Below are 12,935 nucleotides of genomic sequence, written 5' to 3' on the forward strand. Positions count from 1 at the left end.
TAAAGTGAAGGTACTTCGTTTGGAAGAGGAAATCCAAATAAACATATGTTTTGGTATATAAACAAACTCGCCCTGTCCGAACTATGTGTTTTAAGATCGCATTTGCGAAGCAAAGTGATATAACGTGACATATACAGCTTATTGCTTCTAGAAAAGCTGTGGCACTTGAAAGCATGCGCATGAACAAGACGCTTTCATTATCGTTTTCGTTTTTGTATGATTTATCATTAGATGCTGTATCAAATACATATTTGAATAAAATGTTCAAATTATTCCTATAAACACTTATATAAGCATTCAGGCGAACTTATCTTTTTAGACTATTGCTTCGCGGGCATTTTAGTATGACGATAGTATTCTTATTGTTTTTCCTAGTGTGATGTGTAACTATATTGCAGTTTATAGCATTTCTTTTCCGTAAATCATGTCAGCTGTTCTTTCTTATGTTGCGCCACGCTCATTGCATCGTAGGGGCTCAGGGCCCCGTCAGGCATTCTAAATTGCATTTAGTCGGAAGGCTACTGAACACTTCTTATATCCAAATAATAGCAGAACCTGAACCTCAGCTAAAACACAACACAAATAACCCTGTCCGGAAGCCGCATCTTGAGAATATGTTCCAGATTGATGTGCAATTCTTTAACTTACGTGATTTCCTAAAAAACAATAAATGTGGGAGAAAGATATAATAATAATAAATACCACCTTGCGAATGTCTGCGGTTTGGATTTTTTCTGGTGAGTGGTGGATACCTTCTTAGAGGAACCGCACCCTTGACGGTGTTTTTGTTGTTTCATAGGTGATCTATGTTCGGAGTACAAGCTGAATACAACGGTGAGTGTTTTTGATTGCTTTAATGCACATATGGGTGCCGTTTTCCTAGATTGTATCAGAAACAGGCTGTTTATACCGCGATGTAACCTTGACATGTAACGTAAAAACACAAATAAGTCCAAATGCCTTTTGGACGCTTAGGTGCTCTAAATTTAGGATCTCGGTTTTTAAACGGTTACTTGGATACAGCTTTGTCGAGGTCCGGAACATGTCCACAAAAGTTTAGTGTACGTATATGCAGTTTTTTAATAGCGTAGCATGACAAAGACAGATAAAGGATAGCGATACGTTTGCTTATTTATCTTTCAGCCTGTGACCGCTGTTCACGGGCTAACATATTTTGAACGATAGCGCTCAGCGCCGGATGTGCCTGCATGTGTCGGAAGTTCCTCATAGGTTATCGATGGCTGTACCCGCTGTCTGTTGTCACTACATCTTCTGTAATCTGATTTTATGCGCGATATCAATTCAGAAGTACTTTCTGGAAGAGGGGCAGACACGAGCAATTACTCTAGAACATTCGATCACTCATGTAAAAAAGCGTACGCACTTGACCCGCAGAGCATGTTTGAACGATCCCCGACCATGTTCAACGCTATTGCTGTGCTTTGAATACAACATGTGTGTGTGGGCCCAAGATTGCCCAATAAATAGCTAGCTGTGTCATTCATAGTTTAGCTGTTTCATTATTCACCATCACTACAACGTGAAAACAGACAGTCTTCTTCCGAGCAGCCTACGTCATGCTGCGTAGTCTCACACTTCTGAGGCCATACAACACTAATTAGCTTAACATCACGCACTGCTAAACACAGCTGTGGTGAAGTGCCCAGAGACACTTCCAAAGCGAGCACGAAGCACGTGCACCGTTCGTGTAAGACGACGCCTCACTGCACGTGCTCTCTTGCTGTGGATCATGTGGTCGTGCTCTCAGACAGCTTCTCCGGACATCTTAAGCAAATGCGGCAAGTTCTCGAGGCCGTCCGACCGGCCAACCTCACCTTAAAGCCTCAGAAATGTTCCTTCGGTTATGAAGAACTAAAGTTCCTTTGGCAGAAGGCGTCCGTCCTGATCCCGTGACAACATCCGCTGCAGCTGCTTTCCCGACTCCTACCGACAAAAAACGCGTTAGAAGTTTCCTCGGACTGTGCACACAATACCTGCGCTTTATGCGCAATTTTTCAAAAATTGCCGAACCACTTATTCATATCACTACAGACGACACGCGGTTCATCTGGAGCTCTGAACAGAAAGCGGCTTTCACTGATCTTCGACACCAGCTGGCATGGCCCCCTGTTCTTGGGAATTTCAACGAGGAAGCCGAAACGAAAGTTCATACTGACGCCACTAACGTCGGTCTGGGTGCGGTGCTCGTACAGCAGCAGGAGAACGGTGAAAGGGTGAACGCCAATCGCGCCCGATCGCGACCTCATTCCAATTACAGTACCACGGAGAAGGAGTGTCCTGCCGTCGTATGGGCACTTGCAAAGTTTCGACGATATCTCTATGGCTGCCCATTCTGGGTTATGACGGATCATAACTCCTTATGCTGGCTATCGAACCTAAGAGACGCTTCTCCAAGACTGGCCCGGTGGAGCTTGCGCCTGCAGGAATACGACATGATCGTGCACGAGTTATGCCGCACACACGAAGATGCCAACACATTGTCGCGTGCGCCTGTTGAGCCTGCCGGTCAGCACACCGAAGATGACAGCGCTTTTCTCGGCGCCGTAAGCGAGACAGACGTCTCTACACCGAAGCGAGCAGATTGTGAATTGCGAACTATCATTGAACACCTAGAAGGCCGCAACGTACGTCTGCCGCGACTAATTGCTCGCGGATTGTCGACCTTTATGTTTGCGACAGGGAATCTTATACAAGGAGAATTCTGGTGCTAGCGACAAAACTTATCTTTTATCGTACCAGCAGAGCATCGTGACGAAATCCTGTTCGCATGCCACGCCGAGCCTGCGTCCGCCCACTTGGGTTTCACATGAACTCTTGCTAGGTTATGGAAATCGTACTACTGGCCGAAACTCGCCTATTGTATTAAAAGATACGTCACCAAATCTATAACCTGCGGGATTGCTGAATCCTATCAAGCTGCCTTGAGACCTCTTCGATCAAGTCGCCTTGGGCCTTCTGGGACCGTTTCCGTTGTCCACTTCCGGAAACAAGTGAATCATCATTGTCACGCACTGTTTAACCTGCTATGCTGAAACAAAGGCTCTTCCTAAAGTTCAGCTTCTGAGGTTGCACAGTTTTTTGTGCAGAACATCGTACTACGTCATGACGCCCCAACCTGTTTCATGACAGATCGAGGGGTGGTGTTTACGGCAAGACTACCTCAATAAGTTTCTCAAGTGAGTTGCACCACGCACCGAAAAACAACTGCCTATAATCCGCAAGCAAATGGTTTTACGGAAAAGCTTAAGAAAGCGATGACGGACACGCTATCAATGTACATAGACGGGCAGCATAAGACGTGGGATGAAGTACTGCCGTACATCACGCTTGCGTACAATACCGCTACGCAAGAGACCACGCGATTCACATCGATTTGTCTTGTCTACGGTCGGGAAGTTCAGACGATCTTAGAAGTCAGGTTACCATGTGACAATTCTGACAGTCTTGATGAAGGCACCGAGAGTTTTGTGCAGCATGCCGAGGATGCACGCGAACTGGCTCACGTGAACATCAGGCAAGATCAGTGTATTGACGCACGACACTACGACCTCCACCGCCGACAGGTTGACTGCCAACCGGGTGACCAAGTGTTAGTTTGGACTCCCGCACGCCATAAAGGCCTTTCGGAAAAACTTCTAAGTCGGTACTTCAGCCTTTACAAGGTGCTTCGGCGAGTTAGTGACCTCAACTATGAAGTTAGTCCAGATGGCACCCAGCCAGCACGCCGCCGGCAACCGCAGCCCCAGATTGTGCAAGCCGTGCTGCTACAACCATATTGCACACAATAATAGTCACGGTTTTCGGACCAGTGCATTTGTCCGGGGACAAGTCTTTCTGCCAGCCAACGGTTTGTTTAGCGCCGAGTTGCTGCTCTGCTGGGAGGAGTGGTAATGCCACAAGCGTACTCCACGCGCTTACGGCATTTGCTCCAAGAAGAAGACGAGGACGGCTGGCTCACAAGATCGCGCCTTGGGCCAAACTCATCAAGGACATCATCATCATCATCATCATCACCTTTTGTCGGTGCTGCGCTGCCCCTTCAACCGCTCGTTCCTTGACAGCCTCTTTCAGAAGCCGCCTATCAAATAGCCGTGATAATATGACAGTTCGTAACACTTGCTTTACACATTTCTTGCAAGGGCTGTAGTTATTTCACGCCCACTTCCCTCAAAGATTTTTCATAGCCTTCCCCACAGTCACGTTCAAGTTATCTCGGTATAGCTCGTCACTACGAATAGGAGAATAGGTAATATTCTTCGTATTCATAATGCACTCATCATGCTCCTTGGTTATTGCATATTTAATTGATTGCATAGGCTGCAACTAATACGGCCACTCAGAACTTATCTTCGCTCCACCGATTACTTGGCTCTTATTTTCGCTAAATGTAAGCAAGTTGCTTCCTTTAGTTCACCTTAACCATCGGGTGAACGTCGTATAACGAATGGAAATGCCAAAATATGATTGCCAGTTTTACCAGAAAGCGGAGCATTGCAAGCGATTGCATGATTCAGCGTTGCGGTAAGGTGTTCCAGCAGGCTTGAGGGATCAGCGTACCAGTAGCGTTGCAGGTGTCGCCACCTCGATGGCGCACGAGATGGGAATAACGCAAAACACACAGACGCAGCTCGGCGCTTTCAAGTTTCACCTTGGCTGAGCTTGCAGGCCACATTTACGGAACCAGATGTCTTCTAGGTTTGTCTGTAGTATTAGAGTTATCGCACTAGAACAAGGGTTCAGCAACTATTTGTAAATAGCGTCAACTGCAAATACGGCCAGAAAACCTAAACTTTCCTGACACATCGCGCTTGTTTGTCCGTCCCCATTACCTAAATAAAATTTAATTGTAACGTAGTTTTCTCGGCACAGTTGGAAACACAGTATAAGATGCCATGCGCGCTATATCGTAAAACTTTTCCATGCTCTTCTATTACAATTCTGCAATCAGCCCTCCGCGATTGGTCAAAAGCTTTTTTGGAACATCCCGAATACAGCTGTCTGTCACGCGACGTCACGAAAACCGCGATAGCTCCTCATCTGATATGACGTGTACAAACTCATTATGCATGATTTTACCAAACAAAAGAAAAATGGTTATTCCTGATTCCACGCCTTTCCTTCATTAGCCATCTGCTATTGGTCAAAACCTTTTGGTGAGCCCCCACGTCACCTGCCTGTCACGTGACGTCACAAAACAGCAACAACTCACAGCGTCAAAGTGACGTGTGCGCGTTAAAAGTGTATTAATATGCCGAAAACACTGAATTTCTTTCTGAATAGCCGCAGGCTGCCACGTTCCGAAAGGAACAAAAGGTGGCTGCCGCCTATCGCTCAGGCACTGGCTACTCGCACCTGCCAGAGAGCGCGGGTTTCTTTTCGTATATAAAACTTTTTGCGTGGCCTTGTAACGTTTCCTAGCACTTTCGGCGTGTGTACAGCCTCATTCCGCCAGCTCTCCTTTGCTGAGGATACGTTTTAATGTCATTCTTAAGCTTCCGTTGGAGTCTGAAGCGATTTGGACTAGCCACCACAAGCTAAGTAAGGGAAAGCGGACCAATTGCCCAGGCCGGCGCCGCCCTCTTCTTCCAGCTATCGATTTTCATCTCAGTGGTTGCGCCCCATAGAATCCCTCTCCAATAGAGCGTGCTCCTTGCCTCTTCTCAACCAATTAGATAAGAGAATGTGCTCAGTGTAGGCGATGTTATTCGTTCTCCGAGTAAACAAAAGTGACCTCCTATGCACGGGGAGAGGGTTTGATTGGCCTGTTGAGACAACCGTGTGGGCGACCGCCCGATGCTTGCGCCGGTGGTGCGCAAGTTTGACGTCAGGGTATCGGAACAAAACATTGGAATAGCTTTACATTATTGGGCCCCATTTCACGTACGCTTTGAAGCATTTACTGAAGGAATATTTCACGAAAGCTGCATTTCATCCTGATCCATGCGACTTTGCGAAGAAATTCGCAATGAAATTCTCCGCACGTTCGATTAAGTGGGTGAAATTTTGCGCCGCTTCTAGAACACTCATAACATTCCTGAGCACATAAATGCATAATTTATTGCAAAGGCAGCAACTAATTCACAAACTGAGTGATGCGTACACAATATCCATAATCTGCCTCTAAATACGCCAAATATATATATACACAGAGCCTTGGGCCCTACAAGGTAAAACTATTCGAATATGTTTTTATTACATTCTCCTGACATCAGATTTGCGCAACCGCCGACGCAAGCATGGGGCGGTCACCTGCAGGGTTGTCTGAAAAGACCTATCAAGCTCTCTCGTCGTTCATAGGAAGTCACTTTTGTTTACTTGAAATACGGATAACATTGCCTACACTCAGCGGCTTGTCTTATCTACTTGGCTGACAAGAGGCGAGGAGCTCGCTCAAGTGGAGAGGAATTCGATGGGGCCGAGTCAGTGCACAGAAAGTCGATAACCGGATGAAGAAGTTGGTGCCGGCATCGATGTCTGCTCTGGTCGATGTCTTGCGATGTGTCGCCGAAAATGGTAGCGGCATGCAACGGAAGCTCAAGAATGTCAGTAAAACGGATCCTCAGCAAATAAGAGTTGGCAGAAAGAGGTCGTAAATGTGCCGAAAGTGCTGAAAAACGTTGAACAGCCACACAGAAAGTTTTAATATGCTCAAATAAACCCGTGCTTTCCGGCAGGTGCGAGTAGCCAGAGCTTGAGTGATCGGCGGCAGCCATCTTTTATTTCTTTCAAAACGGTGCAGCCTGCGGCTATACAGAAGAAAATTAAGTTTTGTTCGGCACTTTAATGCATCTTTAACATGCACACGTCAATTTGACGCAATGAGTTTTCGCGGTTTTGTGACGTCGCATGACAGGCATGTGCAGTGTGTGCAGCCCGAAAAGTTTTGACCAATTGCAGAGGGCTAATGTAAAACGCATTTAATTAGAAATAGTTATTTCTTTTGTTCGGTCAAATCATGCATAATCAGTCTGTACACGTCATATCAGATGGAGAGCTATCGCGGTATTCGTGACGTCGAGTGACAGAGAAGCGAAGTGGGGGTAGTGCAAAAAAAAAGATTTTTGACCAATCGCGGAGGTCTCATTGTAGAATTTGAAAAAAAAAATGGCATAGATTTACGTTATTGCGCCCCTTGTTTAGTTCACTGAGGAATCCACGGTAACAAACTACAAATCTAGCATGAAACAATAAAGGGGAAGTGATCAAGAGTTCAGTAATCTGCCGAACATTCTCCGTCGCATTTATACAAAATAGAAACGTCGTCAATCCTCTCGTGTTTGTTTAGAGAACCCCGAGAACAGTTACATATTTTTTTGTGTGCGTTAAGACGCGTTGCCAGTTTCGCAATAGGGAAGAAACTATTAACTATGAGGATATTTTTGGGATAAATACACGCATGTGACACTAAGGGAATTTATTAGGTCGAGTTAAGGTCGATGTAACATTAATCTAGAAACCTATTATCGCTTTCTGTACGTTATTATATGGCTTCGTTGCTTGTAATATTACCGCTGAATGTTCCGCTGCTGCTCCTCGACAATGAACGAGCGGTCACCTCACTATCCGCCGCTCTCTGGAAATCAAGCAGTGCAGGCGTAATATGAAACGTTCGGTAGTCCAGAATAAGTTGCACTACTCTGATGTTTCTTTTCTTTGAATCGGACAGCAATTATATAAAGACAGCAGGCGCATTTCTGTCGTTGGCATGGCCGTCGTCGTAAGGTTCCGCATGAAGTCCAAGGGCAATAAGGTCGTCGGCGCGCGTCGTATGCTGTATGCGCGAGTGAAAGCGTGCGAGGGTGAACTCTGTGATTGCGGCTCAGTCCCGCGTACACAGGAGAGGAATGTGGGGAGGAAGCGTGCCGTCTTCCGTCGTGCCCAGTGCTCAGGGTGGAGGGTAAGGAGAGGGGGGGGGGTGCCTTCGGGCGGCCCGTTGGCAGCGGGCGCCCGCCTGGGTCGCTGTATCTTGAAAGCCATAGGCGGCGGGGGTTTTTGCGGCTTTGTTCGCGTTGATGCAAGACGCAGCACGAAGGCCAATATCGCTCACTGCTGCTACCATGCTTCCTCACTCCAGCGTTTTGACAACGAGTTTCCGTGATCATTGCGTAATATTTGTTAATGTTTGCTTGTGTGCTCGTCACACCACGCCTTTTATTTAGTCAGTATGCCTATGTGCTTACAAGTTTACACGGCCGATAAAACTACTATCCTGACTTCGTATAGCTGTCCGCCAATTTACTATTGCATTAGATTATTCGCCTTTCAGGCGCAACTACGACTTCTTTTTGATCGATTTCATTTGCTCGCTTAGAAAAGCTCCGTTCTTGCTGCCAATGACAAATAGGGTATACAGAAACTGAGTCTTAATCTAGCTTCCCACCAATCTAGCGCCAACTATAGTTTGAGCTGAATATGTTAGCTACATTATCGAGGTAGTTTTGCGAAGTTTTTGTCATGGTCGTTTGATGCCTCAAGGAGCTTCGACAAGCAAAAGGGGATATTCTTTGGTATAAAAAAAAGATAGACTGTGAAAATTGAGTATTTCGTTGTTCGAAACTTGAAAAATTCTGCTTCGCTATTCGAAGAGTGTAGTCAATTCCAAAGTTTTGTCGTTCATACTACCTTAAAAATAAACAACTCCTATGGACTTTGCATCTCCCATGGCAGCAGGTAAACTGCGTAAGTGTTTTACAGGACATGTATAAGCGTGGAAAAATAATGAAGTGTGGCTATTTAAACTTAACCCCTTATTTACCCATGCAGTCAAGAATGTTTCTGCACTTTGCCTTCAACTTGCCTCTCATTCTGCCTAAATAACACATCCTTCAGTTAAGTAGTTCTGCCTGTACGGTGTTGAAACGTGCATACAACATTATAGATCACTTCTTGTTGCAATGACCATCTTTATGTAAAAAAAAATATTGGGCACTTTACCCGACGCTACAATCAGTTGCGGTCAAGCAACATGTGCTGCTTGTTTGAAGGCACGGTTTGCAAAATTGAACGGCGGAATGAATATTTGAGGGGTGCTGCAGAACAGATTTTTCACATAATATGCCAATAGAAAGGGATCTCCATAATATTCGATGCTAGGTGGATAACTAATGAACAAGTCAGTTTTGATTTTTCCTTTCACAGGTGGACGGTGCGGTCATGGATTGCTCCTACTGGTGCATAGAAGGTCGGAATGAATACAGCGTCGACCTCTTGGACAGGACGTTCTGTGCTGTGAGTAAACCCGTATGTGACACACATTGTTTAGCTACAAGGTGCCCTGGAACACTATTTGAATATACTAAGAAAACGTTGCCGATCTGTCGTAGAGGCTGCTATGAACCAAATGTGAGCCAAATAAAACTTTCAATTCATTATATTCGGCTGAAAACATCAAATAATCGCTTGCTTTCGCTTCCTCAATGTCCTCTTGCACCGTCATCGCAAGCAGCTAGAAGCACCGCGTTTACTGGCTAATTTCGTGATCGCGAGTGCATTCTCAGTAACACATTTTTGCTATTTTGAGTTAATTAAATGAAGATATGTATATATGCGAGCTCCAAAAAAAATCACGTCATCGTTCCACTGCTGGTATACAGACAACAATTGCTCGTAGCCGCATCTGCTGCACGTGGCCTGCGAGAAAGCGGCGTCGTGCTGCGTAGTCTAGACTACCGCGGCCATCAAAGGGTGCCGAGGCAATCAACATTTGGCCGGGCTTTGCTATCTTGGCTTTTCCGCTGTGTAGCTTCGAGCGCGCTAGCGGAGACAATCGCAAAGAGAAAACCGGGTAACTCTGATAAAACTTCACGTATTGTTGAAGGATCGGAAAAATTATTGTGGCAGGAGATTCGTGAGTGGACGTAATTTACCAACGAGCCGATTATATGATTAGTTAGAAAATTATTTCAGGGGCCGCTCAAGCCATAACAGAATCATACTGACCGAAACACATGTTTCTCCTCGTAGCCCGTTTGGCTTGTTGGTGCTAAGCGCGAAAACGTCACGACAACAGTAATAAGCATGGAACACAAAGAAAAAGCTTTTCTTTTTAATGACCCATTATTTTGCAAACACTAGTCTTCACTTCTATCATAAAGTCCTGTCTAATTTATGTAAACGCGGGGCTTCATCAACCTGGTCCAACAGCACGCAATTCAGGTCGCAACTCTATAGAGGAGACCAAGGGGGAGGTACATACAGATAGATGTGAATAGGGTTCTATCTGGTGAACACAAAAGAAAATTTCAATACCAATAACTCCTCAGAACTTATTGTGTGCAACGCAAATATTCACCGACGATTCCGATACTATCCAATGAAAAATTTAAGCGCAGCTGTATATGTGTTTTAATTTGGCGCTATATTGGGTGGCGCGGACAATCCGTCTCATGCGGCACGTTGCAAAGGGAGCGATGGGAGAAGCGGATGTGTCGTTAATCGAGATATCGCGAGAGACGGCACGTGGGTGACGCGTGCGCGCAATTCACAGCAGCCGCCGCAGACCGAGCTCCGCTCAGCGCAGCGCTTTGCTTCCGTACAGAGGACGCTCGCTACTCTGGCGCCATCTCATAGCATTGTCACCGCAAAGCCCGTCTCCCGCGGTACTACGGTTTTCTGATCACACATTCACCATACCCTCCTTGTCCTTTTTCTACCTCATAGTTACGGTGCAACCTCCTCCTGCGCTAAGCTCCTAGCGCTTTCTTCGATATCGAGGTGTTCCACCTCGCGGTGCGCAAGCGTTCAATAATCCTTCGCTGTGTTCGCTTGCTGCGTTACGAGGGACAACACCAACGCTGGGTGAATGGCACTTAAGAGCTGCGCTCTAAAAGGAAGATCAAATACAATGAAAACATGGCAGGTACAGCATACATTCTTCGTACATAAATGTGAAATCTAAAATGTGTCAACCTATTATAGGTTGTACGCAGTGGCAGCAGAATTATTTCATAAGCGGGGTTTGAAAATGCAACAGAAAATGGGAAATGCAAACATTTATTTCTCTTAGCGTGTCGTATACCCATCGCTCCAAACACGAGCGCGAGCTAAGAAGTCTTCTGTCTGTTAAATGCAGGTAAGGAATCTGGTCTGTCACTTTTGCAGGGACGAAGCACCTTGCGCCAAAGAAGAAAAAATTCTGAAAATCCACCGAAGTACCCCGGTGGATATGAGGTCGTGCTGTTGGGCTCCATGTTGCGACGTTGTTACCGGCATTGCAATGGAGGGAAGAGGCAAAAAGCGCTGTTCTACCGTGTGTTTCGCGCAATGTAAAGAACTCCATGTGATTGAAATAACTTGGAAGCCTCAGTTTGGCGTACCTCATAATTACATCGTGGTATTGTCCAGTAAAAGCCCGGAATTTATATAAATAAGACAATGTCTATTTTTACACAAGTGCTTCCGCTACAGTTAATCCAGTGATTTCACCCACATTCATTAAATCAACAGCCGGGCTTGTCCTAATCGAAAAAATAGTCAAATAGTTATAAAGAGCAGGTACTCTGAACATTATAGGTGTAGTAAAAATTCTTTGGGGGGCCACCTGATAGAACAGTTCCATTTTCACAAAGTCATTTTATGTAAGAATTATAATAGATTGCTGCCGTGTTGTTATCGACAGAAACCTATCATAAAACCCTCAGCTTTGGTACTTCAAGAAGAGGCTAACCTCTATCACTCATCTGCTGAGGTTCGCCTCCAGCAAAACGTGGGGCACATCAGTAACCTCTATCCTTCAAGGGTACTGGACGCTCTTTCTATGATACTTCCGCTATAGCACACAAGTTCCCTCCAACGCTGCCAAAACTAAAAACCACGTCCTACAGATGATTCAAAGTCAAGCCTTTCGAACATGAGTGGGGCTATTCTTCAGTTTGTTGTAACTGTAGCAACGATTGCCATCGCCAGCGATCATCCACAACCACATATATGCCTGCCGGCGCATTCTATGGCCATATTTGTCATAGTAGTCGAGTCCCAGACCACCACCTTGCTCGCTTGAGAGAGAAGAGTCGCAAGACAGCCTTTTCCAGAGTAGGTGCGGCTAAGTAGCCCTCTGTGTCACTGACATTCCATCGCTAACCAGAACGCAATCTCCTCCATGGTTGCTGGCAAAGCATGGATGTACATTACAGCTCCCGGGATTGCAAAGAAAGATAACCTATCTTCTGTGGCTCTCTAGCCGATCAGTTTGGAAATTTTACAGACTACGTATGAAACCGAGATATCGTTACACGAATGATTCAGTTTCGGTAAGGTGGGTGAGAACTTTTGTTATCTCCTCACAATCTGTCGTCAATGAGTTCAAGGCTTTATATTTCACATCAACGGGTTCTGCACTCGCCACTTTCATGCCGCTGTTGAATATGTTGAAGATGAAAATAAACACATTGCAAACAGGCCATATTATGCTATATTGAAGTACCTCTTCAAGGCGTGCCACCTTTTAGACACGGAAATTACGACCGACACGTGTCCCAAATCAACATTTGTCATTGCGTTTCTGACGAAGGCCATGACACAATGTATATGTGGTTGCCGGGACACTGTGCGATCTTTGTCAACCACCTCGCCGATGTCGCAGTCCTATGTACCTTCTCTGGAGAAAAGACGCTCCCTATACCGCTATCAAGAGCAGACGCTACGAGAGCTTCGCCATCTCGCGCGTAACATAGCGTTCAGACACTGACATACTCTGCAGAACTCCAACCGTCACCTACACAGCCTTCGGAGTGGCTCCCAAGACTAGAGCCGCTGGTGGACTTACGGGAATTTCAGTTAGACGAAACCAGCACTAAGCTGCTTGAATATGCCTTCACCAAATGTACATTATGCTTTATGCAGCCAGGCAATAAAAAAATCTACACAGCCGGCGTCAATCATTACCATGGCAGTTACTACCAGATAATTCCAGTCGT

The 12,935-nt window shown here is 45.7% G+C and overlaps 1 protein-coding gene across 2 annotated transcripts in view; it reads left to right on the plus strand.

Moving 5' to 3' along the window:
• Nucleotides 1–12,935, plus strand: part of LOC135913079 (uncharacterized) — a 50,073-nt gene that overhangs the window by 25,635 nt on the left and 11,503 nt on the right. The window contains exons 5-6 of one of the 2 annotated variants that reach the window (XM_065445746.1): nt 800–834; nt 9,160–9,249. In XM_065445746.1, coding sequence (XP_065301818.1) covers nt 800–834; nt 9,160–9,249 — 125 coding nt within the window. The remainder of the gene's footprint in view (nt 1–799; nt 835–9,159; nt 9,250–12,935) is intronic. The other variant, XM_070532933.1, reaches the window with a different exon arrangement.

Source organism: Dermacentor albipictus, chromosome 2, assembly GCF_038994185.2.
Source record: "Dermacentor albipictus isolate Rhodes 1998 colony chromosome 2, USDA_Dalb.pri_finalv2, whole genome shotgun sequence".
NCBI lineage: Eukaryota > Metazoa > Arthropoda > Arachnida > Ixodida > Ixodidae > Dermacentor > Dermacentor albipictus.